The sequence below is a fragment of the Crocodylus siamensis genome, chromosome 12 (genome assembly GCF_052110815.1).
Source record: "Crocodylus siamensis isolate JL-2025a chromosome 12, ASM5211081v1, whole genome shotgun sequence".
NCBI lineage: Eukaryota > Metazoa > Chordata > Crocodylia > Crocodylidae > Crocodylus > Crocodylus siamensis.
This window is the reverse complement of record NC_143406.1, coordinates 4625192-4651503: the sequence shown is the minus strand read 5'-3', so window position 1 is coordinate 4651503 and position 26312 is coordinate 4625192. Positions and strand designations below refer to the sequence as shown.

At 46.6% G+C, this 26312-nt stretch overlaps 2 protein-coding genes across 3 annotated transcripts in view; both read right to left on the bottom strand.

Moving 5' to 3' along the window:
• Positions 1-1954: 1954 nt before the first annotated feature.
• AGMAT (agmatinase (putative)) lies at positions 1955-11126 on the bottom strand. The gene is made up of 7 exons (XM_090023801.1): positions 10460-11126; positions 7997-8199; positions 5624-5672; positions 4769-4964; positions 3971-4150; positions 3339-3423; positions 1955-2382 (listed from the first exon to the last, which is right to left on the bottom strand). The coding sequence occupies exons 1-7, from the start codon at positions 10864-10866 to the stop codon at positions 2309-2311; spliced, it is 1194 nt and encodes a 397-aa protein (XP_089879927.1). The 5' UTR covers positions 10867-11126; the 3' UTR covers positions 1955-2308.
• Positions 11127-15729: 4603 nt separating this feature from the next.
• PINK1 (PTEN induced kinase 1) overlaps positions 15730-26312 on the bottom strand; it is a 17926-nt gene continuing 7343 nt past the window's right edge. For both annotated transcript variants that reach the window (XM_090023799.1, XM_090023798.1), the window contains exons 3-8: positions 25039-25142; positions 21787-21969; positions 20888-21051; positions 18546-18673; positions 17846-18082; positions 15730-17437 (exon numbers count right to left, since the gene is read on the bottom strand). In XM_090023799.1, coding sequence (XP_089879925.1) covers positions 17177-17437; positions 17846-18082; positions 18546-18673; positions 20888-21051; positions 21787-21969; positions 25039-25142 — 1077 coding nt within the window. In that variant the 3' untranslated portion in view covers positions 15730-17176. The remainder of the gene's footprint in view (positions 17438-17845; positions 18083-18545; positions 18674-20887; positions 21052-21786; positions 21970-25038; positions 25143-26312) is intronic.

The following is a 26312-nucleotide window of genomic DNA, read 5'->3' as shown; positions in this document are numbered from 1 at the left end:
GATCTACAGAGTGGAAGTGCTCAGAAACCCACATAATCAATTTTTCAACAAGAGTCCTAAGCATTGGCTCCAGTTTTCACTCAGTAAGTTGTTTTGAAGTTAGTGCCTAGGCAAGGAAAGCAGCTTGGTGATCCTGTGCATTTCACCAAGTCTCTCTATAGGGTCTTGGAAGCTGTGGGACTGCTGTTCCTCTTGAGTTACAAATACTGCAGAGGGATCCAGACTGAAAAGAAAAATTTGTAATGCTCATAAAAGCAGTTAACTAACCACCTTCCCTAGTGGGTTAGGGAATATGAAGCTATTGGCTATCGTCCCTTGTGCTAATCAGAAAGTAGCAGCAGATTTTAGGGCTGTAAACTAAGTGCCCACTTATGATATCTGCAAGCAACGGCCCACAACAAGCAGTAGGTATTATTTAAAGCATATTTTAAGGGCTGATGTGGTTCATAAGTCTTTAGCCAGCCCTCTTTTACAGGATTGAATTCTGCTCTGGGTGTAGAACTATTGATGCAAGGTCTGTAAGGGGACGCATGCTCAGTAACCAGCTGAACAGTGCTGCAGATTGCAGTTGTAACAGTAAAACCGATGGAGGACAGAGTTATACTACATCAGAGTAGACTCCTCTGTAAAAGTACAGCCCCATGATTTTTAGTCCATTGTGCTTTTATGGAGAGCTGAAGCCAACCCAAACCTATTCTGGATTCCTCTGTTTAGCACTGCCTTGATATTGGTCAGGTGATGTTTGCTCCTGAACCTTTGTCTGCTGCTTAGAAACTAAATCTTTCTGCTTTACCTCCCCCCACCTCTTCCAGAAATTGCCAGGCCACTAACCCAGGACAGTTTTCTTACCCGCTGACCTCACTGCTTGGCCTTCAGTTGCATCACAATAAATAAAATGCACTTGCCATTCTCTGTCTATGTGCATGGTGCTTTTCAGTCCAAAGACTAAGGAAACACGGGGCTAATATACTGCGCTCAGAAACCGAATTTTTTTTTCCTTTTCATTTTAAGTAACACTCCTAGAAGCTGAAACAAAATATCCGTGTAGCAAAGGGCCTAGAGTCTAAATACCATACCCAATCTTTTCCTCTGACTGAGTGTGGTATGCAGCAGCCTCTTAGTGATGGCTGACCTAGATATCCCACATTCAGTGAAAGTTTGCCAGGAATCATTACTAGTAGACAGCCTGGGAGAGCAGACTGAAAAGAAAGTAAATATTTTGCACTTTTGATACTCCTGGGGGGGGGGGGGGAAATAAGTTATTTGGCAAATTTGTCTTTTTTTTTAATTTGTTTGTTTTTGTATTTGTGAAGAGGCACTGATAATGTCATTTTGTTTTAAGACTATTACAGATTCGCAACTGAAATAAACTATTTTAATGTGTGGTGAGGTGGCCTGGCCTTTCCCTACTCGAACTGACAGCTGTGCGATGTGACACAACCACCCAACAACTTCTGTCTTTAAGCTGCTTGAGGAGCAGATGCAGCAAGCTGGTTACCTTCATCAGGCAGCCAGGCTGCTCAGTTAGGCACAACACTTTCCAAAAGCTGCTCTGAAGTTTAGTGAGTCTTCCTAATCCCCTCCCTAAGGATGGTACCTAACCCCAGGGCAAATCCTGCCTCAGTGGATCCCACCATTGAGACATGGTGCATTAGGCACCGAGTCATCTCCTAATGTAGAAGTTGGACCTACAACATCTATGATTTGGACCCACTGCATAGAGGGTCAAAGGAAATTCTTGTGTCTTGGTCCTTCCATGCTCATGAGAGGGGACAAACGTTTGACCCTAAGGCAGAACTAGGCATTGGAGATTTTCATCTACTTACATTATATGCATATTTCTCCCTGCCTAGACTTAATTTGAACACAAAGAGGGTTCCTTTTAGAGGATAAAAGTTGCTGTGTATAAAGAAAGAAGAGCTCAGAGTGCTGCTAGCTATTTTATTACAATGAAGCATCCACAGGCCTGTCCCACCAAGGTCCTTCAAATGGACTGGCCAATCCCATCTGCTTGCATAACACAAATAAGGAGCTTGGAGTTGCTTTATTCAGTGAGGAATGACATTTATTCTCTACTGAAAGGCTCTGCATTGACTGCACAGGGGGAAGAAGGGCAAAAAAGGAGCAGCAAAACAGATCAAGGTTGTTCCCTTCAGGCTTCCTTAATATAATAAAAACAGAGTCTTTGCTGGGGAAGGCTGTGGTAAAGTGAAGGTGACTTGGTCGCTGCCGTGCTAATATGTTACAGTGGTAGGTCCTGAGTGTCAGTAATGTCATTAGCATGAGCTGGAGCCTGCCATAGGAGGGCTTATGCAGTTTTCACTTGGGGGAGAGCACACAGCATTTCAAACAGCAGGTTCGCACCCATGAGGGCCGTGTTCCCTACAAAGAAAAGGCCAGAAATAGTTAGAGGGCTCATCTTACTACCACTGCAGCAAGGAGTCATTTCCAATTCAGCATCTACAGTTGCATCTCAGCACTGTTCTGAAACTGGCTTCGGGGCTATGTATACGTTGTAGTAACTCTATGTCAATTCATTTGTCCTATTAAGGAACAGGGGAAACAAGCCCACACTGAGCTTTGTGCTTCTGTGATTGGGTTGCTACTTCTAATGAAGCTAGTTCAGTGCTAGCTTGATAATCTCTGTATTATGCTGTTGCCAGTCTAGTGTAGATGCTCCCAAGTAGGCAAAAACCCCCATTTAGATCCAGGTGGTTCTTGATTCTTGTGCAGAATCATCTGCAGGACCTGAGCTGCAGTCCTAAAAGCCGTAATGTACAACGGGATTTTACTTATGAAAAATCACAGCGTCAAATGTATTTAAAACTGTACCATTTAGTTCCACCCAACACCCTTGTTTTCTTTTAGCAGGACCTCTACTCCCACTCCCAGAGGAGAGAATAATTAACAGTGACCGGCTGAACAGTCATACAAACATCACGCAGTAGACTAAGGCCACATCTACACTGCCAAAACAGTCACAACTCCAAGCCAGCGCTAGTGCGCTGCTGGTGGCACCTGCAGAAAGCTGTAGCCTTTAGCACTGTACAAGGTTAGATAAAACACTAATGTATATCCATTGTTGTAGCAATCCCAGCAGTCAATTATACATCCAAGGCTCATACTTCCTGAAGCCACAGAGACCATTGTAATTATCCTGCCCTGACTGTGCAATTTCTGGACACTCAACTTGTTCTAAACCTGCCATTTCATTTTGGCTCTAAGTAGCAGCCGCTCAGCATAACTCAATGTTAGCCCAGCTGGCTAACGACAAGCACCACACGTAGCAATTCTGTCAGCCTCTCCTGTTGTCCTAAACAAGGTTTCCTTTGACTCACCAGAAGCATCATAGATTGGAGCAACTTCAACGAGGTCACAGCCCACTATATTCAGTCCTTTGCAGCCCCGGATGATCTCCAAAGCCTGTAAAAGTAATAAAAGGGCTGGTTACCTGGGTTGGGTAGCAGGATACTGGGCTATATGGACCACTGTCTGACACAGTGTGGCACTTCTTATGTGCTTAACTTTGGAATCATTCTGCACCTTTAAATGAGAGGATCGGGTTTTGTTTTTTAAACAGTTGAGGAAAAATCTGTTAGGATTAAGTCCATGCATTTCTGCCACTCTGACCTATCCTTTCTGCTTAGTATTTGCTATATGGGAGTGACCTGAAAGCAGGGAGCTAGATGTAGAAACACAGGTCCCATCAAGCTACATGTCAGCTCAGTCTCCTGTATCGATGGGTAAATTCCACTCTTGTCAGTCAAGCTCCACACGACAAGAGGAATCTTAAATGGTACCAGCCCCTGAGACTCCAGCCTTCCTCTCTAAGCACTTTAACTCATTTTGATCCCTGACCCTTCCCGTTCTGGGACTTGCAGTGTGTAACTTGAATGCCTACCTTTTCTGTGCCCATGATCTTTCCTTTACCCACTGAATGTTTGAGAGCAAAGCCGAGGCACCTCCTTACCTGAGCAGGTGTGAGCCCAGCAATTTCAGGTGTCCCGGTCCCAGGGGCAAAGGCGGGGTCTAAGCCATCGATATCAAAGCTGATGTAAATGGGCTTGTCTCCCATCTGCTTCCTCACTTCTCCCATCAGTGGTACCAAAGACTTCATCCAGCAGTCCTCAGCCAGGACTACCCGGAAGCCCTATTAGAGGAAATAAAAAAAGAAGCGTCAGACTCCTACTGCTTGGAGACCTCCTGCCCAGAGAGGGATGTGCAAATGAAACAGGTCAGAGGTACAACGGTCCTGGGTTGTATTTATGCAAACAGTTCTCCCCAACCTGAATAGTCCAAAGCAGGCATCCTCCGAGCTGTACTACCTGCTGTTCTCAGGCATCCCTGATCCTCTTTCTCCATTGCCTCCAGAGCCTACAGACTTGGCCAGCAGTATTTTCCTACAAGGGAAGGTACCCCAGCATGCTAGAAACAGAACAGGCAGGACTGCTGTGGAGGAGGGTGTTTTCCTTTCTAGCCACCACTCAGAGAGGCTGTGGGGACTGCTGATAAAAAAAAAATGATAGCAGATAGGGTTTTCTTGCTCTAGGATGCATTATAAATTGATACAGACTGGGATAAGGGCCCCATGCAATTGCATCAGTGAATGAGTAATAGCTTCTACCTTCATTCGCTAAGCAAGCCTCACAATAACCCGTTCAAGTAGGAGAGAGATTTACTCCCAGGACTGAGCTCTCGACGTGGGCACCGCACTGCCCACGGGAGCAGGCACAGTCCCGGAGAAGGTTGTGGCTGCAGAATAAGTTACCTGGTCCCGGCTGTATTTGTAGGGATCGGGGGTATACGAGGAGCCTCGGATTCCAATCTGAACCACACGCTTGCAGTCCAGGAGCCCCTCGTCCACACAGCGTCGGAACGGCGTCCCGTGGTAGATCTTCTCCCCCAGCGCCTTATCTCCCGTGTCGGTGTGAGCATCCACGTGCACCAGCCCCACCGGCCCATGCCTAATTGGAACAGGGTAGCCGCAAACAGTCACGTTAGCACCAGGCCTGCTTGTGGGCCCCAATGTGATTTTACTCAACTGTTAGCATGACACTGCCTCGGAGCCTTTGCAACCACAGCTCTGCCCCTCAGCACAGCCTGTAGCTGTGTTAAGCACAGATTACCCCACCAACTAACTCTCGAGACAGTGATAACCTGAGGGAGTAGGGTGCACGGTGTTGGCTAAGGTCTCCCTGCCGAAACAGGAGGGGTGAGAGGCTTCCAGCCTCCAGTCACTGATTTACAGCCTTCTGCCACTTGTTCCTGCCCAAGCATCGGTCCAGCTGCATCCGAGTACTACACGGGCCTTGCCATCCCAAAAACACAAGACGTCCATGGTAAATCTAAGCTTGCCCAGCACAGCGTAAGGCTCCACAGTCAAAGGTGAGGGAGCTTCTATCCCCAGAAGGCCTCAACTACAGGCACACACTAAAGCACTTAAAAAAGGGTGAGGAAGGGAGGGATATGCAAGCATGTGCCAGCTGAACTGGGGTAACTGGCTTCTATATCAGACAGATGGCCCAGTTACCATCAATCAGCTGAAGAGCATGATAATCTTACAGCGTATCATCTCTCCACACTCATGATGTCTCTAGTGCACACGTTCAGGCTTTGCACTTACTTTTCTGAGACAGCCTGCAGGATAGGGTACGTTATCGTGTGATCTCCACCTGCAACACGAGAGGGAAACAGAACGTGTCACATTGTAAGAACAGGCCTGCACTGATTGAACACATTTTAAAATGATAGCGACTGATGTTTACATGATGCCTCGTCTATGGGTATTGCACCACATGACCGAGAGAGGGATTGCTAGCGGGAAGTTACTGCATCGGTTTGTTCTGTCCTTGTACAGTGCTGAGCACGAATCAGATCTCGGTCTAAGACTACAGCTCCAAAGAGGTCTGCTAATACACATAATAATATTATTCCATCTAATTAAGTTCCCTGAAGCTTTAAGTGGGTGACAGATTCTGGGAAAACACTCCTAAATCCAGACAGCTGTATCCATCCGGCTTCAGCTGCTACTCAAGGGCAGTTTCCATGTGCCCTTGTAGTGCGCAGGGCTGAAAATTCAGCAATTACTATTGCTAAGTGCAGCCACCCACTGTTATTCGCTCCTCATCTGTACTTACTGCAGCACTGCTGTATATTAACTACCCCCAGAGATCCTCTTGCTGTTGTAATAGGGATGGAATAAGATCTGGAAGAGATCAGATTTCACCTGCCAGAGGAGTGGCGCCACAGCAGTGCAAAGGGAGGGATCCTTGTTAGATGTTAAAAATAGAGGCATAACATGTCTAAATATGGATCTGGGCTATATGAGGAGGCTGAAACTTAAATTTGCAGTTTGCCTTCCACATTGCCATCGCTTTATATAATCACAACAGCTAACCCTGTTACTGTCTGCAAAGTCACAGGTGCTCGAGTTAAACAGCAGACAGACACACACACACACACACAATCTGATTCACTGCCTGCCCCAAAAATAATGTACCGCACAAGGTTCAATTCCATTTAAAATCCTAAGCATTTTTCTTTGGGGGCATCAACTACTTTTATTTCTGATCCCGCTAAGCAGGCTGACAAAATACCTTGAAAATCAAATGCAGATATTTAGCTTTAGTCTGTGTTCAACCTGTAAAACAGGTTCCTCTCTAACCCTGGCTGTTCAGTTTTAACACATTATTAAAAGGCATCATTTATCCTAGGAACCTCAGATGCTAACAAATAATAAATCACATTCCCTAACTCAGCACTGGGCTTTGTGCAGATTTCAGGTTTATCACACACTTTTTACTGTGCTTCATTATTTCTGATAGATTTTTCCTAGCAGATGAGGACACACTGCAGGAGAGAACTGCAAATATTTTGCCTTCGTTAAAAGAACATTGTTGACTGGTAGATAAATGATACCTGGCTCTTTGAAGCAAGTTACAGCTAGAACAAGCCAGCTGGAAGAATCCAGCTCTCATCAGGAATTTATTTTTAAAACATGTAAGACAAGTGAATTAAGAAAAATATATATCATGTACAGGCACCCAGAGCAGGAGCTGGACTTTTCTGGTCTCATACTTTTGGAAGAATAACTTTATATCATATGGGGGATATACACACACGCCCACCCACCCCATGTATATATTGCCATATGTAGCTAAACAGCAGAAACATCCGATGACTTGTCTACTGGAATTTCATCAGTCGTACTGGGCTAATTAAACTGCTTTGGTGACTAGTCTCTTCAGAATAAAAGCAGCTTTTTTTTTTCAGTTCAGCTTAAATCTCTTCCAAAGTGACATCAGTTTAATCACAAGGAGCTTTAAAATAAGCATCTACATGGAGGATTAGACCAGTATAACTTTATTGGTTTAAATGCATGCCGTAGCTTCTCCCACTATCACTGTCCCAGATCAAGAAGCTTTGAATTAGGATTCCCCCTTACCTCCAATAGTGCGACAGAATACAGGTCTGCAAGCTACAGATTTGGATCTGAAATCAGATAACTATATACACACATATATATACACCAGCCAGCCAATACAATGAAAGCAATATAGTGCCAACATGCTGTTTGGAGAACCTTGCCCATTCACTACAAATGAATACTGGGAGGTTGCTGAAGTCCTGGCTGTCTGGCGAGCAATGAAGTCCCAATACTAGGCAACGTCAGCTACTGCCGTTGAGAGTATATGCTGACAAGGAACTGGACTAAGCAGCGGATATTTTTGTTCAATAGTACTTCAGGGTCATGTTTTCTCATCCACATGCGAAATGCCAAGTGACTAAGGAAAAAACAACCAGGAGGAAATGCTGGAAGCAGCAAAAAGCTGATGGAGAACGAGTTCTCTCCATAGGAAAAGGATCGGTTCTACCTTGCTCTCAATGCCCTGTAGTCAGTGAAGGTTGTAGGGGAGGAAGGCGATGGCCTTAACGCCCCAGGGATAAATAACCCAAGTTTCAACACATGAAGACGGCCCTTCCCCTGGGTCCTTACCCAGCACGAGGGGAACGCAGCCCGTTGCCACAATCTTCCGAAAGGCCTCTCGGATTTGCCGGCAGCTGTCCTGCAAGTTGTAGAGGTTCACGTTCACATCGCCAAGGTCAGCGACCATGAGGGAGTGGAAGGGTGCTGCCCGGGTGCTAGGGTTGTACCTCCTCACCATCACCGACTCAGCTCGGATGTGGCGTGGGCCAAACCTGGAAGAGAACGAACACCATGCTCTATGATCTAGTAAGGAAAGTTGTGCGGGATCAGTTGTGCCCAAGGGATGCAAACTCCTCCTAGATATGTGGGCAGTGAAGGGTGGGATACATCTCGTTGGAACGATCATTGGCCCAAGAGGTTCATGTGTGGGCTATTGCATTGTGGCTGCGATTTTCTGTCAGGGGCATAAATGCTTCTAGGTCTAGCCAGAGACCTAAGTGCGAATCTAGAGTGACCGGCAAAGATTTGGAAGAAAGACTCGACTCCTAGTGCCCAATTTGAGCTGCCTGAAAAAGACCTAATTTTTTTAGAAAAAGTTGAGCATTCACTTTATTCTATTCAACTCTCTTTAAAACAAATCTCAATTGCGTCTAAATCTGCGACAGCCGCACAGTCCATCTGTTGAAGTGTTCAGGCCTTGCTCATCACGGCAGTGCGTGGTGCAATCTATCACAACTATCGCACAACTTCCACCTCCTCCTGCTTCCCCTGGGGTGGTGGGAATTATCTGGAGTAGCTCTTTCCCCTTTTGCCTCCTTGGTTGTTGTCATGGGCAAGCTGCGAGCATTTACTGGAAGCGAGTGTCTTAGGTTTGGGTTACCTTACAGAGAAGGCTTTATTTCCTCTGATCACAACCATCACCCTGCAGGCTCTGAGGATCACAGCTTAAGGGTGTGTGTGGGGGAAGGAGGTTTACACCATGTTAGTCCAGGAGGCAGCGAAGCTTAGGGCTGTCTGAAACGGTACCGTTTCGTTTCGATTTGAAACGGCTGTTCCGTTTTGTTTCATCGAAACAGTTTCCCTGTTTCAATGTTTTGCCCACAGGCGGTAACGGGGAAGCTCAAAACAGCCTATAACTTTGTCATTTTTGGCCTGATTTGGATGAAGCTTGCAGGAACGGTAGCCCCTTCTGAAGGCATGAAGCCTGCCAAGTTTCAAAGAGATGGGGGCAGAGGTTTGAGGGAAACTACCCCTCCAGCTGCGGACAAGTAAAGCTCATGCTATGGGTGACCCTGCGCATGTTAAGGCACAGCGGGGTGACAGCTGCAGGGATGGTGGCCCCTGCTGTGACCACGACGCCTGGCAGCTGGCGAGGGGATCGGTGCAGGGGGTTCTGGGGCCTGCACCCCTAGCTGCTGATGGACATAACTCGTGACATGGGTGGGTGACACTGTGTGCGTGTTAAGGTGCGCCCACACATCACTGGCAGCAGGGCAGTTCAAACAATGCTGCCTTTGATGCAGCTTTTCCATCCCTCCCCGAGCACTGGGATTGGAAGGGACCTCAGGGGATTTCAGCCACTGGCCAATTGCACAGCCAATAATGAGAGCAGTCCTCCCCCCTCCCTCTCCTTACTTTTGTTTCTTTTCCTTGCAGGCAAACCCAGCTCAAGCTTTGAAACGCGAAACGTTCTGAAAATTTCAAAACGTTTCGACTCGCCTTGTTTTTTGCGAGGCTGCTTTGAAGCTCTCCGTTTCATTTCCATTTCGTGGTTTCGAGCTCAAAATGAGTTGAAACAGTGTCGAAACGAAACTGCCGGCGAAATTCTGCCCAGCCCTAGTGAAGAGGTCACCCTTGCCATCACCGTAGCAGTGTAGTCATGCAGGGTGACCTGGTGCCTTCACTAGTAGGCTATAAGGTGGATGAGCAAAGCGTCGTCTTTCCCCATGACAAAACCACCATCAGTCTAGCCCCTCTCAGCTCCAGACATCTGTCTCCTCAATTTAAATACATGTCCTTTGCCTAATGATTCCTGAAACAAGGGGATAGGAAGAAGAGAGTCCTATACAGTGGTACTGGAGACTATGAGAGAGAGAGACAGAGAGACGGGCACTGCTGGACTCATGGATTCAGGTTCAATGCAGATGGGAGCGAATGCATTTGTGACTATGCAATCTGACCGTTTGTGCAAACCCAGCAAGCTGTCACTTCTGTTCCTCCGGGAAAGGCAACAAACTCGAACTCACACCAGGCACCTTTGGATGGCACTGAACAGGAGCTACACTTTGCCTGGTCCCTGCAGCTTGGGGCTGAGACCGTGGTCCAGCCGCACAGGGAAATCTGCCTGCGCCATCCCTGTTCCCTGCACAAACAGAAATTCACTCCCCAGGCTCGTGCATCCTGCATCGATGATCCTTGGATGTTTCCAAGCCTCAGATGGAAACGGGCTGTTTCTGTGGGCAGTGGCATTTGACCAGCAGCCTGCAGGAAATAGGTGGTACCTGCCCCCTTAGCGTAATCGCTGCCACTTACCTCGCACCAGGACGGTTGGAGGTTCCCGTGTCAAGAGGGACCCCAACAAAAGCTGCGTCCAGCCCCTCCGCAGACACCTGCACAGGCAGCTTCAGCATGGAGCAGACCCCCACAGGCCTGGCCACCGACTCTGCGCTGGGAGGGATGTTGAACCTGGAGTCGGAGAGCGAGCGGCGAGGCACAGAGCGCCCCAGCAGATGAAAGACCCCCCAGGGGAAGCCGGGCATGGAACCAGGAGCTGCCAGGCGGGCCCTGACCCCCGCGCAGGGGCGAGCTGCACTGCTGGCGAGCGCAGGCGGCTGGGGCTTGGCCAGACAAGTGCCCGTGAAGGTCCGGGTGCCGAGCCCCTCTTTGCAAAGCACCCTGGGGAGCAGCTTGCTGCGACTCAGGGAGAAGAGGTGCTCCATGCTGCACGCCTCGCTCCCAGGCAGAGCAGAGACACAGACAGAGACACGGCCACAGCTGCCCTCTCTCAGCGTGGGAGGCAGATTCCTGGCCCGGGCAGTAGGCACAGCCCTGTCATTTCATCCCCCTCCCTCCCCCTCGCAGGTTCAAAGTGCAGCCTGGAGAAGTGCACTCCTCCCCGTGCCCCCAATGTGAAGGGCAGACATAAGCAGCTTGCAGCTCAGCCATACACTTTTCTTTTAATCTCTTCTTTCCTCCCTCATTTCTATGCTTTCCAACACTCCCAACTCCTCTTTTTTGTTTTTTCCCTCCCCCCCGCCCTTCCTCCAACACGCTTTGTATTCTGGGAAATGGAGTCTCTTCCTGCATTAGATTTTCTTGGGGTTTGCAGGAAAACTCCTCAGCCGAGTGCTGGGACAACTGGTCCAGCTAATGGCAGCTGGCCATGCTTTTAATTCAGGTCAGAGACAGGTTGCAGCCTGAAACTCTCCAGTCTAAAGCAGGCAGCCTGTTTTCTCAGCAGGCTGCTCTCGTAGAAATAAGGGCAAACGTTGTCCCGGGTTTCCTCCCAGGCCCTGCTGGGATGTGCTCAAGGATGTGGCCTGGGGGTCTCCGTTCCAGCCACCCCCGACGCAACTGTGATGGCTTCTTGGAAGACTTACCAGCCACGTTTCTACGGAGAAAGCTAAAGAGCAGCCCCAAAGCACATCTCACAGAGGAAATAAAACTCTCTCAATGTGTGGCCTGGCTTTGGGGGTGGGAAATGGAGGGTGAGACAGAGCATCCCTCTGACCAGCTTCTTCCTGAGAGCCTCAGTTGAGGGCACCAGTTAAGCTGTCCTAGGAAGAGGTGAGAGAGCGGTGGCTTCACCCCATGTCTGGAAATAAGGCAGAATTTACTGCACAAAGAGCAAAAACAATGGTTTCACTATAAAGCGTTTCCCAGTGCCTGCATGTCTCCCCCTCCCTGCCCACACACACGTGTGCGCGTGCCTGTGTGTATATATGTGTACACACACACACACACACACACACACACACACACCCCACCGACCTCAGCAATATTATCACAGATGAGTAAGCAGAAACAAGGAAAGCCACTAAGAAAACCACACCAGTGGGAAGCCTTTAAGAGAATGCCTCTGAACGAGAGCTTTGAGCTGGATTTCACGGCGGATAGGGAGCGAATCCTGGTAGCAGATAAAATGACTTGAATGCCTTCGCAATTCATGTAATGTATAAGCACGGTCCTTTGGGAAGGGTGCAAAAAAAGTGGCAGCCGCTCACTGAGCCAGGCACCTTATTTTAAGGCAGGAGGTTTTCAGGCTGGTGGCTGAGAAAGTGCCGATTCCCCCTCCCCTTCTTCTGAAACGTGGTTTGCATGAAAGGGACCCTGGATTCCAGCACGTTGCCCCTTAATGTGGGGAATCTCCCTGATGCTCAGCAATTAGAAAAGGCAGCCTCTCATCAGGGTGCTAATTCATGATCCTTTACCCCACACCCACATCCATCTCTTTTCATACCTGCTTAGGTTTGGCTTATGCAGCTGACCGAATACAACATTTTTTAAGCATCCAACAGCTGAAAGGATCTGCAGCCGTTCTGTGAACTTCACCAAGAGATTCCTAAGGAGCACCTGCCCACCCCTGCCATCGCCTCCCCACAGAGGACAAATGCGGCAGCTATATAAACAGTGCAAAGCAATGGGTTAGGAAAGGAGGATTTTTTTTCTTTCACTTCTCACGTCTGTTTGATTGAGCTCGAATCTTTGCTATTTTGTCTCCCCAAACTCAACTCTCCAACTGCCCCAGTCAGAGACCAGCTAGAATGACCCTGGCAAAGTCCCCAAGAATATGCAAAGGAGGCTGCAATCTGAGCTAGTAGGGCTTAAACCTTGCTTGAACCCGGGTAATCTGTACCAATGCAGATCACCGCTCTCCTTTCCTGCAGGAGAGATTTGCATTGAGGGCAGCTACGCTGGCAGATGGCCACCAGTGACTTACCCTGAATCCAGGCATCAAGGTAGCCAAGACCTTAGTCAGCAAAAAAGGCTTCAGATGGGAAGCAGACATAAGTCTAGAGTTTATCGCATTCTCAGTCTATGCCATAGTGATCCAAGCATTCAAAGCAGGAACCATCATGCAGAAAACCAGTCGTGGCCAGAAGCCGTCAGTGGAGCCTTGAATGGAGGGCAAAATATGTTGCTACGACAGTCCTGCAACGGTACTTTCATTCATAACTTTCTTTCATAACTCCCACTCTTGTTTTCAAGAGCAGGAACTTATAGTCATTTTATATTTAAAACTACCTTGGCCAGAGCAGGCAGGAATGTTCTTGAAACCCAGATGTTCTGTGGAGGTGCATCAGCTCCGTCGGTTTTTGTTGGGTCTCCATTTCCGAGACATGTACACGCGACAACCTAGCAGCGCGGGTGCTGCCCTGAGATATGGGAACCTGGGTCAAGTCCCCGATTCTGCCAGAGTAATCAGGGGCTTAAAACCCCCTACTGTGAGATGGAGCAAGGATTTGACCCAATCTCCCATATCCATTGCCTTTTTCCCAATCGAAAACGCTCAGTTTCCAGCTGCAAATAATGGCCTTTTTGACACCATTCCATTTCCACGAGACCCTTTGGAAGTTCTTTTCCACCATGATGCAGAATAAGAAAAACTCACAACCCCGAAGTTACGACACAGTAGACGTGTCCTCTAGCCAGTTCTAATCTTACCAGCTGGGCTGAACAAGGTCAAACCAGATTGGATACACCAGGCTCAGAAAGGTTTTAGATGCCCGACAGGCTTAACTCGGACTATGAGAGAAGGCTGTTGGGTGCGCTGGTCCACAGAAGGTGAGTGGAAGTAGGGGAAGTATTAAGAGTGTCGGAATAGAGAGATTTATTAGACGAGCACTGCTTCTGTAAAACAAGCCGTTCCATCAGGATGTGGCCATGCAATAGTTACTGGGAATGTGCCTTTCTAGTCCAGTCCAGCATCATACTACCTTCCCCTTCCCCTCCACCGAAATCAAGCGGTTGGATGTAGTTGGAAGAACGTCTATTTAATCCCTCTGTGAACTCTGCTTTGCAAATGGACTTTTGTCCTCTACATCATGACTTTCCTTGTAAGGAGCCCCAGCCCCAAACCACCACCTAGTGTAGGTAGCAAGGACTATACAACAAATGCATCTTTTAAACCTCCTACTTAAGGATGCCAGCAGACTGCCTGCAGGGGTCAAGAGCTCCCAGCACATTAAGCTTCAGACCCCACAGATTGCTCTTCACCTTATACTGCAGATGACGATTCTAGTCCCTGGGAAAGGCAGGATACTGGATTGGTTGGAGTCCATCTACAGTCTGAGCGGTGGTCTTTCCAAAAGCTCTGTTCACATTTCTGCTCCCTACTGCACTGCTGACTGGGGAGAGGGGCAGGGAAAACAGGAATACATACACGTGTAAAAACACATTAGCTTCTCGGTGGGACATCACATCGTGCTTCTTCACAAGGAATAAATCTAGACGGAAGCTTCAGTCCTGCAGGTAAGAGTGAAAAATGAAGGTGGACATAAAGGGGAGCTCTATCACATGTCCCTATTAATCCCTCATTCAAGTGGAGACACCAAGAGTTAACAACTGACAGGAAACCTGGCCAGGATGAAAGCAAGGAGAAAAATGACTCTGGTGGTGCCCAGCGCTCAGCAAACAACTCAGTGACTTCAACTAGGCAGCATAACCACGGTAAGTAGATCCTCATGTGAGAAGCATCAGCCCTCAGATCTATGCTGTGTTATGAAACACAGAGCGCGTGTCTGTTTCAGGGAGGGACCCCAATGGGCTTATAGTCAGGAAAAGGAGTTGCTGTTTCACCTTTATCTCAGGGATATCAATGCTGTTTCCCAGTTCCTTGCTGTCAGCCTACAGATTGTCAATGCTGCTGGGAGACGCTGGCACCGTACAGGAGAGCAGATTCGGGTGTTTCGGGATAGCACCTTCTGCATCACTGCAGGGAGCTAAACTAGATGATCCTCCAGGTCCCTGCCAACTTTGAATTTAGATAAATTTGAGGCAAAAAATGCCTGAAGGGCAAAAGCCTCACAAGCTGAACTGCCTAAAAAAAAGATCTGTGTCACACACAGTCACCAGCAACAGACAGGCCTTGAGATACCCAACAGAAGGAGGTATTGGAAGGAGCAGAGTCCTGTTTTGCTACCAACAGTGCAGAATTGGTGGCAGGCAGCCCTGGTCCATGGAAGTGCCCAGTGAATTTTCTCGTCCCTTTCCATCTGGAATAAAGCCCACATGCACCCCGCATTTGCTGCTATAAACATCACCTTCCACAATTAGACTGGACTGCACCAAACTGTGAGATTTTTGCAAGTGGTGAGTTATGATTGAAGCCAGCATTTCCACACCAGTTCTACAGTTTTTTCCCATGGAAAGTATTTACTATGACCTTCCCAGGTGTTCCCAGACTTTGGCTTTGTTTTGTTGATCCTTTCATAGGCTAAGAGCTATCTGGGGTTTGCCACACAGTTCCAACCATCTCCATGAAATAAGAGGAGCAAGAACGTATTCAAAACATTTCAACTTGGGTTGAGCCCTCTAAAAAGAGCTGGGGAATGCCCACAGTGCTCCTTTTAAAGGGTGCCGAGCTGGTTTTTGAAGAGCCTGGATTTAACTGCCATCCTCATGGGTGGAGTAAAGGAATAAGCCAAGTCCTGGTGGCTGGATTTGAAGGGAGCAAATGGCCTTTTAGGATCTCAGGCCAGTAATATTTGCTATGCTGCAGAACAGTGAATTTGTAAGGCAAAGTGCCAGGCAGATTCAACCCCCAGGTCACTGGGCCCCTGGTACAAAGAACAGAGACAAAATTAGCTAAAGCATTTTTTTTCACTGCCAGAGCCCATGTGTTCATTTATTGTGCAAAGAAGCAAAAACAACTCTCTTCAACTTCTGAACACCCACAGCTCACAGCTAGGAGGTCTAACTGCTTTCATTCAAACAACTGTTGCCTGTTAAAAACGAGCATTTTACCCCACAACCACAGGCTACCACTAATTATTAAACAGAAAACCGGCTATAGAATAAAGAATGTAGTAGCCACACAGAACTCCTTAAAGAGCTATTGCTATTTAACCCCTGTTCCATCTTTGACTGTTTTCTCAAACGAGGTGCCCTGTCTTTTGGCCTTGCATGCTTCTCTAGGAAAAGATCTCTGGCAAGCGCTTTAGCTCTAATTAAAGAGCAAGATCTACCTGTTCTTGAAGGCAAATTACTAGCTCAAAAATTCAAGTTACTGACTTGCAGTGATCAGGGAAGGCATGGATAGTACTGGGAATCCAAACTTTTTAAGTGTAGGGTATCTGGATTTGATGTTCCAGTTTAGCCCATGCAGAGATGAGCTTGATTTATGACACTGTATTTGGCTATTATAACTGGCGTGAAGCCTTTAAGGGGTGAAAAAGGTATAAACCAAGCTCTCTTCAGAAAGCAGACATTGATAGCTCTGTATCACATGCATTTTTGTCATTTCACATATAACTACTTTCTTTGCAGGTCACGAGAAAATTGCCCGGCTCCTAATGCAGCACCTCAAGTCAACAGCTCAATAACAAAGCCCTTGGTTGCCACTTTATAACTACAGCTGCAGAGGAATATGACTGCAATAAGAATGAGATTAAGATTTTATATTGTCCCATGAGTTCAACTCTCCTCATTGCCTGAACAGAAAAATCTATTTGATTATGAAGTGCAACTGCAAGGCTCTTCTGTCAAGGGTAGCTGAAGCACAGCCCCCACGGTGAATAAACCCCCTTTGAAAAGAACTTTCTTCAAGTGTCAAATCCAAATTCTCAGGTGTGAATGAAGCTGGCTGGATAGCTTCCAAACCGGCAACCACAACCCATAGTTTGCAGACACATTGCCCTCAAGATCCTCTAACGCTGCCTGTGGCCAGAGGAAATCAGAAAGCTAAAACTCAGGCTGACAGGGAAAGCAAGGCCTGATGTTGCCCACAGCATACTATTTGCACTCTCTTGTGCCCGTAGGTCAGCGGAGATTGGAAACAACCACTGTGCCAAAGATCTCCCAAATAGCACCATATCTTGCTATAACAGTAACAATTAAACAGGGTTCCCAATGAAACCATGTATAACCTGATGCATTCTCCCCCTCTTATATAACACATGCCCCAAGCCTTCAGATTTTCCTTCTGAAGCATTCTAGGGATCTAGATAGGTAGAAATACTAGGTAGATAACCAAGTGCTATTAGGAAGTGCCCTTTATGTACTGCAGGGCTCCCCACAGAATTATACCCTTCACAAAGAGCTGCTTCTCCACGACAGCAATAAAAATGCTGCCTCCCAAAGGGTTTCGTACTCCAGGTTTGCCAGGAAGCACATCTTCATCTTTGTTTCTACCCTGCTTTTGTCCACCAGTCCCTCCATCAGCAAAGTGGCAGCCGACTGGCAGAGAAGCCAGCCAATCATCTTGTCCAGATGCAGGTTTTTTGAAGCCAGGATTCGTTCACCCCAGAGGCTTAAGTGAAGCACGTTTGCTGCAACTCTAGCAGATAGTCTCTGAAACGAGAGAGGGGAGAGAAAATATGGGCATCTTGCTGAATCACACGTGAGTCGTTAGCAGGTAAATAGAAACGTTTGTTTGCAGCCCCACAGCACATTCAGACTAGCACTTTGTGGCTCTTACGTGGCTCCTGTGTTCGAGCCCTATCAGTCAAGGTCCATTACATGCCTGCAACCCAACTTCACTGCAACCTGCAAAACCATTCAGTGTCAAGAAGTGGATCCTGTATCCTACTGTCAGTGATGTCCCATGACAGTTTTCTACAGTCATTTGAATTGCGGTGGCATCAAGGGGCACCAATTGTGGACTGGGCAACTCGCTGGGCTGAGCACTCTACCAACACTACTCTGGACAGTGACGCACCACCTGAAACTGCTTGCAAAATCAGTCGCAACAGCTCTCACCTTGCTGGGATCCCGCAGAAGTAGCATCCTCACTACCTGCTTCACCTCAAATGGCACAGCCTCTGGCAGTGCTGGCAGCTGGCTTTCTTGGTAACTTCTGCTTTCCAGAGTGGATCTCCCTGGGCCATAGAAAGGATTACACAGTCCAAGGATTTCATATGCAATAGCTCCAACTGTCCACGTGTCTGCTTTACTGTAGTCAATCACCATGCTTGGACCAGGTTGTGCTGTGACCACCTGCAGAAGAGGCACCATAGGAGACATATGGGAAAGTTTAAATAAATGGCATAAACATATTTGACGTCTTGGTATATCTACTTCTCTGCATAAAACACTTATAAGGGGCAGATCAGCATTTCCACTGGGACAAACAAGTAAAGAAATTGGATAGTGCAACAATACCTCCAACAACCAATATATTACATTAAGGCAAGAATGGCTATATAACCAGTCACAGACAGACCTTTACCAAGTACTAAAGTGGCTACAGACTGATAAACTGTATTAGCAAGCATTCAAATATTTTACAGTGTGTCGTGGGAAAGAATATATAATGAAGGGGATAGTTGAGAGTCCTCCAAGATCTGTTATTCTGGATCTAATTCTACTTGTATTGAATGTAATGGCAAAATGTTCATGGATTTAGTTGGGATCAAGTCTGTAACTACCAAACAGAGATGACCATTACAGAAGGAATTACCTCAGGTGCCATAAGACAGCCATTGCCTCCCCGATCCACATACCAGCTGGTAAAAGGCAGTCTCAAGCCAGTATTTTCTTCAGCCAAACAGCAACCGAAATCTGTGATCACCAGCCAGGGATAGCCAACTGTTAAGGACACAAAAGTAAATGAGTTAACACTGTACCCAGGTGTGCACTGGGGTCTTGGTTGTACCTAACTGCCAGTCATTATGAATTACTGGAATCTTTCCTCATAGGGATCTTTCCAGCCACAATTTCTTTTCCCTCTCTCCCCTCTTCAGTATTAATAGTTAGAAGCTTTGATTTTTGTAAAGGAAAAGCAATTTGTCCATTTCTCTGTGAAAAGTACCATTTATCCATACCAAGGTTTCAGTGATTCTGCCTCACTGTGAGGCAGTATGTGATTTTTTTCCTTCTGAGGTTATGTGAAGCAAGACACTCAAGATCATCTATACAGTTCCCATTAAAATTCAGACACTTCGCTAAATGGGAGCAAGTACAAATGCCTGATGGGCAGAACAGAAGCATGTACAGCGTTCTGTCCTCAGGCATAAGAAGCAGAGCTGCCGTTGAATGATACGAGAGTCATACTGGTGTGTCAGGTCTAATGGAGCTTCACTAGAACAGGACAGAAATGAAGACACGCAAGGTTAAGATTTAACTGGGGGTGGAGGAACGTTTTAGGGTTTTTTTATCTGTAGCAAATACAGAAGAGAGGAGTCGGTGAATGTTTGCTCTGGTTAATGGTTACTGTCCTGGTGATGAGCGAAAAACTGCAAAGCAGAATCATTGATCTCCAGACCCTGATCTATAGAAATTGAAGTATTAAATCTATCCTAACTTTGTTTGCTACAGCCCCGGAAAGGAGCTGCCTTCCAGAAACCAAAATTGCCAGGAGAGCTGTTGAAAACCCTCTGGAGGAATTACAATCGGATCTTTAATTACACAGTCCTGGGTGCCTGCTGTATTTTCCCGTCCATTAGTATCTCAGTCATGCTGAAGCAGTGCTCAGGTAATTAAAATCTCAGTTAAAGAGGGTGACAGTGGAACAAGATGAAAGTGCTTTTGGCTTTAACAGTCTGTTTGTTTCCTCTGCTCTCAACTAATGTTTAATGATCCTAAGGTGCTGCATTATTAACCTATCTGTGCTGTGGGATTTTAGAAAATGCTCTCTACTGCCTGGCAAGCCACAGATGAAGCAAACACACCTTAGACCTTCATAAATGGAGCACTGCATGCTACTGCCTGCCCATGGTTCCTGGCATCGCGCAGTTAGCAAGCAGTCATACTTGCCCATTGTGCTTTGCACCGAAATAGCACCTTATGTTGGAATATCTCCAAGCATTTTACAAACGTGACACAAACATCCTCCAACGCCCCATCAGGTCAGAAGCAATATCTCCCTTTCTCAGATGGGGAAATGGGTTCAGGGAAACCAAATCACTTCCCAGATGCTGCAAAATCTGTAACCTCTCAGGCGGGTTCCTTCCCAGTTACATACTGTGGCTGGGTCTTCCAGAAGGAGCTCAAGCAGGTCTATACAGTCTCTGACCATGCCGGGGCACACCTGCCATGAAAATATCCCCCATCCATTTGTTTCTACGTTAATGGGCTGCACAATTCAAAAAGGATGTGGAGAAGCTTGAGAGGGTGCAGAGAAGAGCCACGCGCATGATCAGAGGTCAGGAAAACAGACCTTACAATGACAGGCTGAGAGCCACGGGGCTCTTTAGCCTGGAAAAGCGCAGGCTCAGGGGTGATCTGATGGCCACCTACAAGCTGATCAGGGGTGAGCACCAGTATCTGGGGGAATGTTTGTTCACCAGAGCGCCCCAAGGGATGACAAGTTTGAACAGTCATAAACTACTGCAAGACCATTTCAGGCTGCACATAAGGAAGAATTTCTTTACTGTCTGAGCCCCCAAGGTCTGGAACAGCCTGCCATCGGAGGTGGTTCAAGCACCTACATTGAACACCTTCAAGAGCAAACTGGATGCTTATCTTGCTGGGATCCTATGACCCCAGCTGACTTCCTGCCCTTCAGGCAGGGGGCTGGACTCGATGATCTTCCGAGGTCCCTTCCAGCCCTAATGTCTATGAAAGTACCAGTATCCCCTGTAACATGGCTGCTTTTTAAGCCCTGCTGGGCATGTATCCACCAGTTCACCCATAACAGTATGCCCCAAACAGCAGCTGTGCCATACCGAGAATGTACATTAGCACAAGCAAGCACGGTGTGTTTTCTCTGGTGCTTAGGTCAGTACAGGCATGCCCCCTGCCACTAGTTAAATTACTCCCTTGAACTCACTTTTGTCCAACTGTACTCATCAAGTTACATACCGGAATCAAACTCAACGAGGATGTTGTCTGATTTTAAATCCCGGTGGGCTATTCCATGTCGAACGAGATGGTCCACACCTTCCAGCAGCTGTAAAATCATCATGGTGCCGAGGTGGACATCCGGAGTCCTGTCTTGCAGGTACTGGCGCAGGGTGCAGGGATAACTGCAGAGACAGCAGGTGTATTAGCATTCTGGAGCTCTAGAGCTAACATTCATCTCTGTGTTACAGGCATCTGACTGAAAATACCTCACTATGGCATTTACTAGTTTCTGTCCACTCACTCACTTCCCTCCAGAGGCCTATACTTGGCAACATGACACACACGGTCCTATTTGCAGGGGGCCTCTTAATCTTCATTCTGTATTTTGAGTGCATTAGTGCAGAAACCATAAGCAAGCCCAAGAAAGCAATGAGATACAATGCAGTGAGAGCACTTTTCCAGAGCCAGGTTGCTCAAAGCAGCAAGAAGGAAAGGGGAATGGAGCTATCTCCCTACAAAGTGCTTCAGTCCAGTAAATGCCATGACATGCCCTCTGCAAAGGAAAAGGCAGTTAAAAAATAGAGAAAGGCCAGAGTTAGTGAGTCACTTCTGCATCAACCCTGTATGTACAGGCATACAGGGTATGTACAGGCATACAACTGAAGAGGTGGAGCAAGTGCATTGGAAAACTTAGAAGTGCTCCCTCTTCCTTCACTGAATTCACTGAAACTTATTACTATGAAGAGGAACAAGCTTTCAGTGTCTGACAAAAGTTAAAAGCTTGGGAACAAGAAAAAGGTAAAAAAAAGGCAAAGCTCTGTAAGTGCGTTCTCATCTTCAGAAACAAGCCAAACCAAAACATCACTGAACGGTCATGTGACAAGTCTGAGCAAGTTAAAAAGTTCCTCCCTACTTACTTTTTCATCACTAAGAAGAGTGTGCGGCTGTGACCGATCCCCTGGGGGTTCAGACTTAATGGGAGAACATCTGGATAGTCTGTATAAGCTCCAGGCAGCAAAGGCACAGAGGATGTAAAAGCTCGGATCACCTGGATTATGTTGGGATGAGGTTCTAATCTCTTCTTCCCAAAGATGCGTTTCCTGTTTCAACATAATTGATACATCTGTTAAGACAGGGAAATTAAAACCCTAAAAGCAACTGTAGAATAGCAAATTACAGGCACTTGCATATTTGTTATTTTTTAACAGTCCAGCCCCTCTCCACTGAAAGGCTAGGAAAGCGGTTAAGCATTCTGCTCACTTGGGAACAGAGCTACAATTAAGACTGCTAAGTGCCATTAAAGACATACCATTAAAACACACCTACTAAAATATGCCTCACGGTCATTAAAAACTTCTAAACACTGGAAAATTAGACAACTCTAATGCCTCCCCTCAATGACCATAAAGCCCTGCAGCAACTTTCCTAATCAGACCCTGTCTTGCAATCTAGCTCACACAGGCACTTTTGTGTGCCCGCACGGAGCGCTCACTGCCTTCAGCAAGGTTCTGCAAAGGTCAAGAGAACTTCAGAAAGGTACCATCATCTGTGTGCACAGCTCTGATTGCAGCGTGGGAGCCTAAACCTTGGTCACTCTGCAAAGACAATCTTTGTACTGATAACTCATTGTCCTGGGGGGGGGGCTGGGGCAGCTCAGACTGAAGGGGGAACATGAACTGTAGTTTTGACCCACTCCATTGATCACAAGTAAAAGATACAACTGGGCCCTGGCCATGATATACGTTAGACTCCCCTTGCTCTAGACTGGTAGAGACCAAGCTTCTTGCCAGGCATGCCACAAACTAAGTCTGTGCCTTCCTCTAGTGCCACTTCAATCCCCTTCTGCCACTTTCTGCCCCCATCCAATCTGCCACATGCCGCACACAGGGGCTACCCATGTCACTTGGAGTTGGCCACCCCGGTTTAGATAATGATAAATTCCAGGCGATAAACTTCTATCATTTCCTACAAGATGCAGTTTATCGCTCTGCCATGAGAGGGCATTCAAAACATTTGTTTCATCAGTGATTTAAAGACAAAGGATTAAATTGAGAAAAACAGCATTTTCCATCAATGTGATTGCTGAACATGAGCCATCAGCACTTCCCCTGCTAAGCTCTAGTGAGAACGATTAAAATCACAACATATCCCTTCACTTCACTGCAAATCCTAGTAACCTTTGCATGCTAGTTTTTTAATTAGAGAAGGTCAGGGCTAGTCAAACAGACGTGCTGTTTAGTCAGGTTCAAGGAAGAAGTCATCTGTTTTGAAGATGTTGATTTTATAACTGGAGGCAGAAGCAAGATCAAATTGATGCTGGGAATGCAAAACCAAGCCATCTATTTTCCAGCATACACAGGAAGTGCCCATTAAAATAAATGCAAATTACATGTGTGCCCATGCATGCCAATTATCTATTTGGTTTGGCTGTTATATTCTGAGGACAGCAATGTACCAAGCAGCACTTATTATTTGTGTTGGCAGATGAGATGCATTTGAAATTTAAAACAGACAATCTGGACTCTGGACTACACTGTTTAAACTTAAAAAAAAAGAAAGTGTTGACAACGATACAATTTGACTGGAAAACAGCTCTTTCTTGCCTTGATATTGTGAACAGAGACACTCAAAAGCATTTTAAAATTTTAATGTGCTTTGTCATTTTTATACTACTGATTTACTACTTAGTTTAGGGTGTGAGAACAGGGTTTCAGCCATTTTCCTCTTTTGGCTGGTCACTCATAGATAATTTCACATAAATCTTCTGTACCAGCAAAGTGTTTCCTCTGATAATTATGTAAATTAGGGAGATGTCTCTACTTCTTTTTAGAAACCAAATCGTGCGTGGGGTCCAATCTGATCTGACCTTCTTTTGAAAGGCTTCAATCACAAAAGAGGCTGCAAGGACGTACCTTTGGAGTTGCCTGTGCACATATTCACATTAAAATATTTCCCTCTGCTCTTAGTAACAAAGACAATGTATTGCTTTGACATAGTTCACCACTAGGCCCCAAAGCACTTTTCAAAGATGGTCAATAGTATAACTGTCCCAATTTTACAAATGGGAGAATGGGACACAGAGGTGAAAGGGTTAGTCCATTGGCATCCAGCAGTCCAGGGGCACGGCTGGATTCAGAGCCCAGGTCTCCATAGTCCCAGCCTAGTGCTCTGCCCTTCAGGCATATCATTACCCCAAGAAAGAGGAGTGAGTTTTAATATGTATATTTCCTTTACAACAGTGACAGCACCACTGACATGTTCCCAGTCCCTTAACCTGAGTTCTCATCCAGGGAAATGAGGTTGGGCAGGACTATTTCCATGGATGCACCACCAAGCAACCCCCTCAGCTGCAGGAAATTTTCGGTGGTGGCAGATGACAGAACAAGGAGCAATGGGCTCAAGTTGCAGCAAGGGAATTTAGGTTAGAAATTAGGAAAAACTCTCACTACGAGGGTAGAGAAGCACTGGAACAGGTTACCCAGAGAGGTAGTGGAGTCTCCATCCTTGGAGGTTAAGACCTGGCTAGACAAAACCTTGGCTGAGATGACGTAGTTGGGGCCGGTCCTGCCCTGAGCAGGGGGTTGGACTAGATGCGACCTTCTGAGGTCCCTTCCAGCCCTCATTTTCTACAATACTAAGTGCTACTGGGGAGCTAATACCTTCCTCTCCATTGGTATGAGCCAATGCCCCAACTCCTGAAAGCACACTGTATTTTCCAGGGTGGCAGGATTTAGAAGAAATGTACAAACAGATCCTGTCCCCTTCTGGTCACTAGTTACAATTACCCCTTGCTGCCTCTGTTTTAACATGTTTAGAAACATCAGCTTTGTATTATGACCTAACTCCATTTCCAATTATACCCCACCTCACTGGACTCCAAACAAGTTGTCAATGGAATATAAGATTCTTCCTGGCATCCTTACTTAAATGTTATGAAGCTACCGTCACTTTGATAATTTCTGGCTTTGCTGATTCTCTCAAGAAGGTAAAATTTGAAAACATCTTAATCAAAGATTCCTTAATCCCCTTTAAAAAAGTCAATATAAAAGCACCTTTAACTCAGAGCTTCCCAAACAGTATTGGTTCATCACTTTAAGCACTGCTGTGAAGTGAACTAATAAATCAAAGTAATATTTAGGGGACCTCCAGCCCTGATATAACATGCACACCTGTGGCAAGAGACAGCTCCATATTCTCCAGACAAAGCAACTCCGCTGGCTGGAACGAGTTCCTGACTCATGGTGCTGAGGATCGCTTCACTTGAAGAACCAGCCTACAGAATTGGTTACAAATAACACTGTATTAAAGGCCCTTACACTTTAAAACCATCCTTTCTAACCAATGAAACCGGAAGCCAGTAATCCTGAAGCCTGTATTACATCTCAAGGAAGCTGCAGATAGATGAGGTCAGGCTAGAAATAAAGGGCAATTTGTTAGTCATGTGGTGAGTTTCTCATCACATAAAGAAAGGAAACTGGACATCTTTTTAAAAATATTAGCTACTTCAACTCCAAGACATAGGCTTGATTCAAGAATTACTGGGTGAAATGTTTCATAGTTTCATAGAAACTATGTTATGGGCTATTGGATGCTTATCTTGCTGGGATCCTATGACCCCAGCTGACTTCCTGCCCTTCGGGCCGAGGGCTGGGCTCTATGATCTTCCAAGGTCCCTTCCATCTCTAAAGTCTATGGAATCTATGAAATGAAGGAAGTCAGTCCAGAGGATCTCATTCCAGCCTAAAAATCTACAAATCCCAAAAAATCTAAGGGGCTGGCACTTTGGAGAATTCTTCTGTCTCTTCCCTGGAGAAAAAATGATACCTCTCAATCTCAAAAACAGTTGCTTTTTGGACAGATAGGCTGTGTCCAGAGGAGAGCACATACAATGCCACATACTGCACATTCAGCTGTTCTCTGTGCTACCAGGGAGCAGCGCCGGGGGGGTGCAGGGGTGTTATGACCCCTGGATATCCAGGGGTCAAAAAAAAAAAAAAAGCGGAGTGGTGTACGTGAGAGCAGCATGCACCACTCAAAACCAGAGCCTGGCTGGCTGGAGTCACACTCTGGCTGCTGGCCAGGCTCCAAGAGGCAGGATCGCCACTGCTGCAGCCCCAGGAAGCCCCCAGGGAAGGGGCACAGTGCTGGCCCCAGCTTCCCCTACCCCACCCAGGGTAACCTGCCATGCACCAGAGGGCATGTGGCACAGGTGTTCCCAAGGGACAGGTAGCAGCGGCACAAGGTGTCCCACTGCTAGCTGTCCTTGGGAAACCAAACGTCCATGCTCGTAGAGACGTGGCCAGGAAGTCATTTGGGCTGGATGAAACTTAGGGGCCCTTTAATGTGTAATTCTGCCATCTGCCTGGCAATCAGCACTACTGGTTTTTAGGGTAAAATTATCCATGGTAAAAGTATATCTACTTTTATCCCAGAGCATTTCTTA

What these genes read in the sequence shown, in the direction of transcription:
- AGMAT (XM_090023801.1), bottom strand. Translation starts at nt 10,866, where the DNA reads ATGGAGCACCTCTTCTCCCTGAGTCGCAGCAAGCTGCTCCCCAGGGTG. An exon ending in CTGCGTTCCCCTCGTGCTGG is followed by an intron (nt 5,673 to 7,996) that starts GTAAGGACCCAG and finishes CTCGTGTTGCAG; the next exon opens with GTGGAGATCACACGATAACG. An exon ending in CTGGGCTCACACCTGCTCAG is followed by an intron (nt 3,424 to 3,970) that starts GTAAGGAGGTGC and finishes TTACTTTTACAG; the next exon opens with GCTTTGGAGATCATCCGGGG.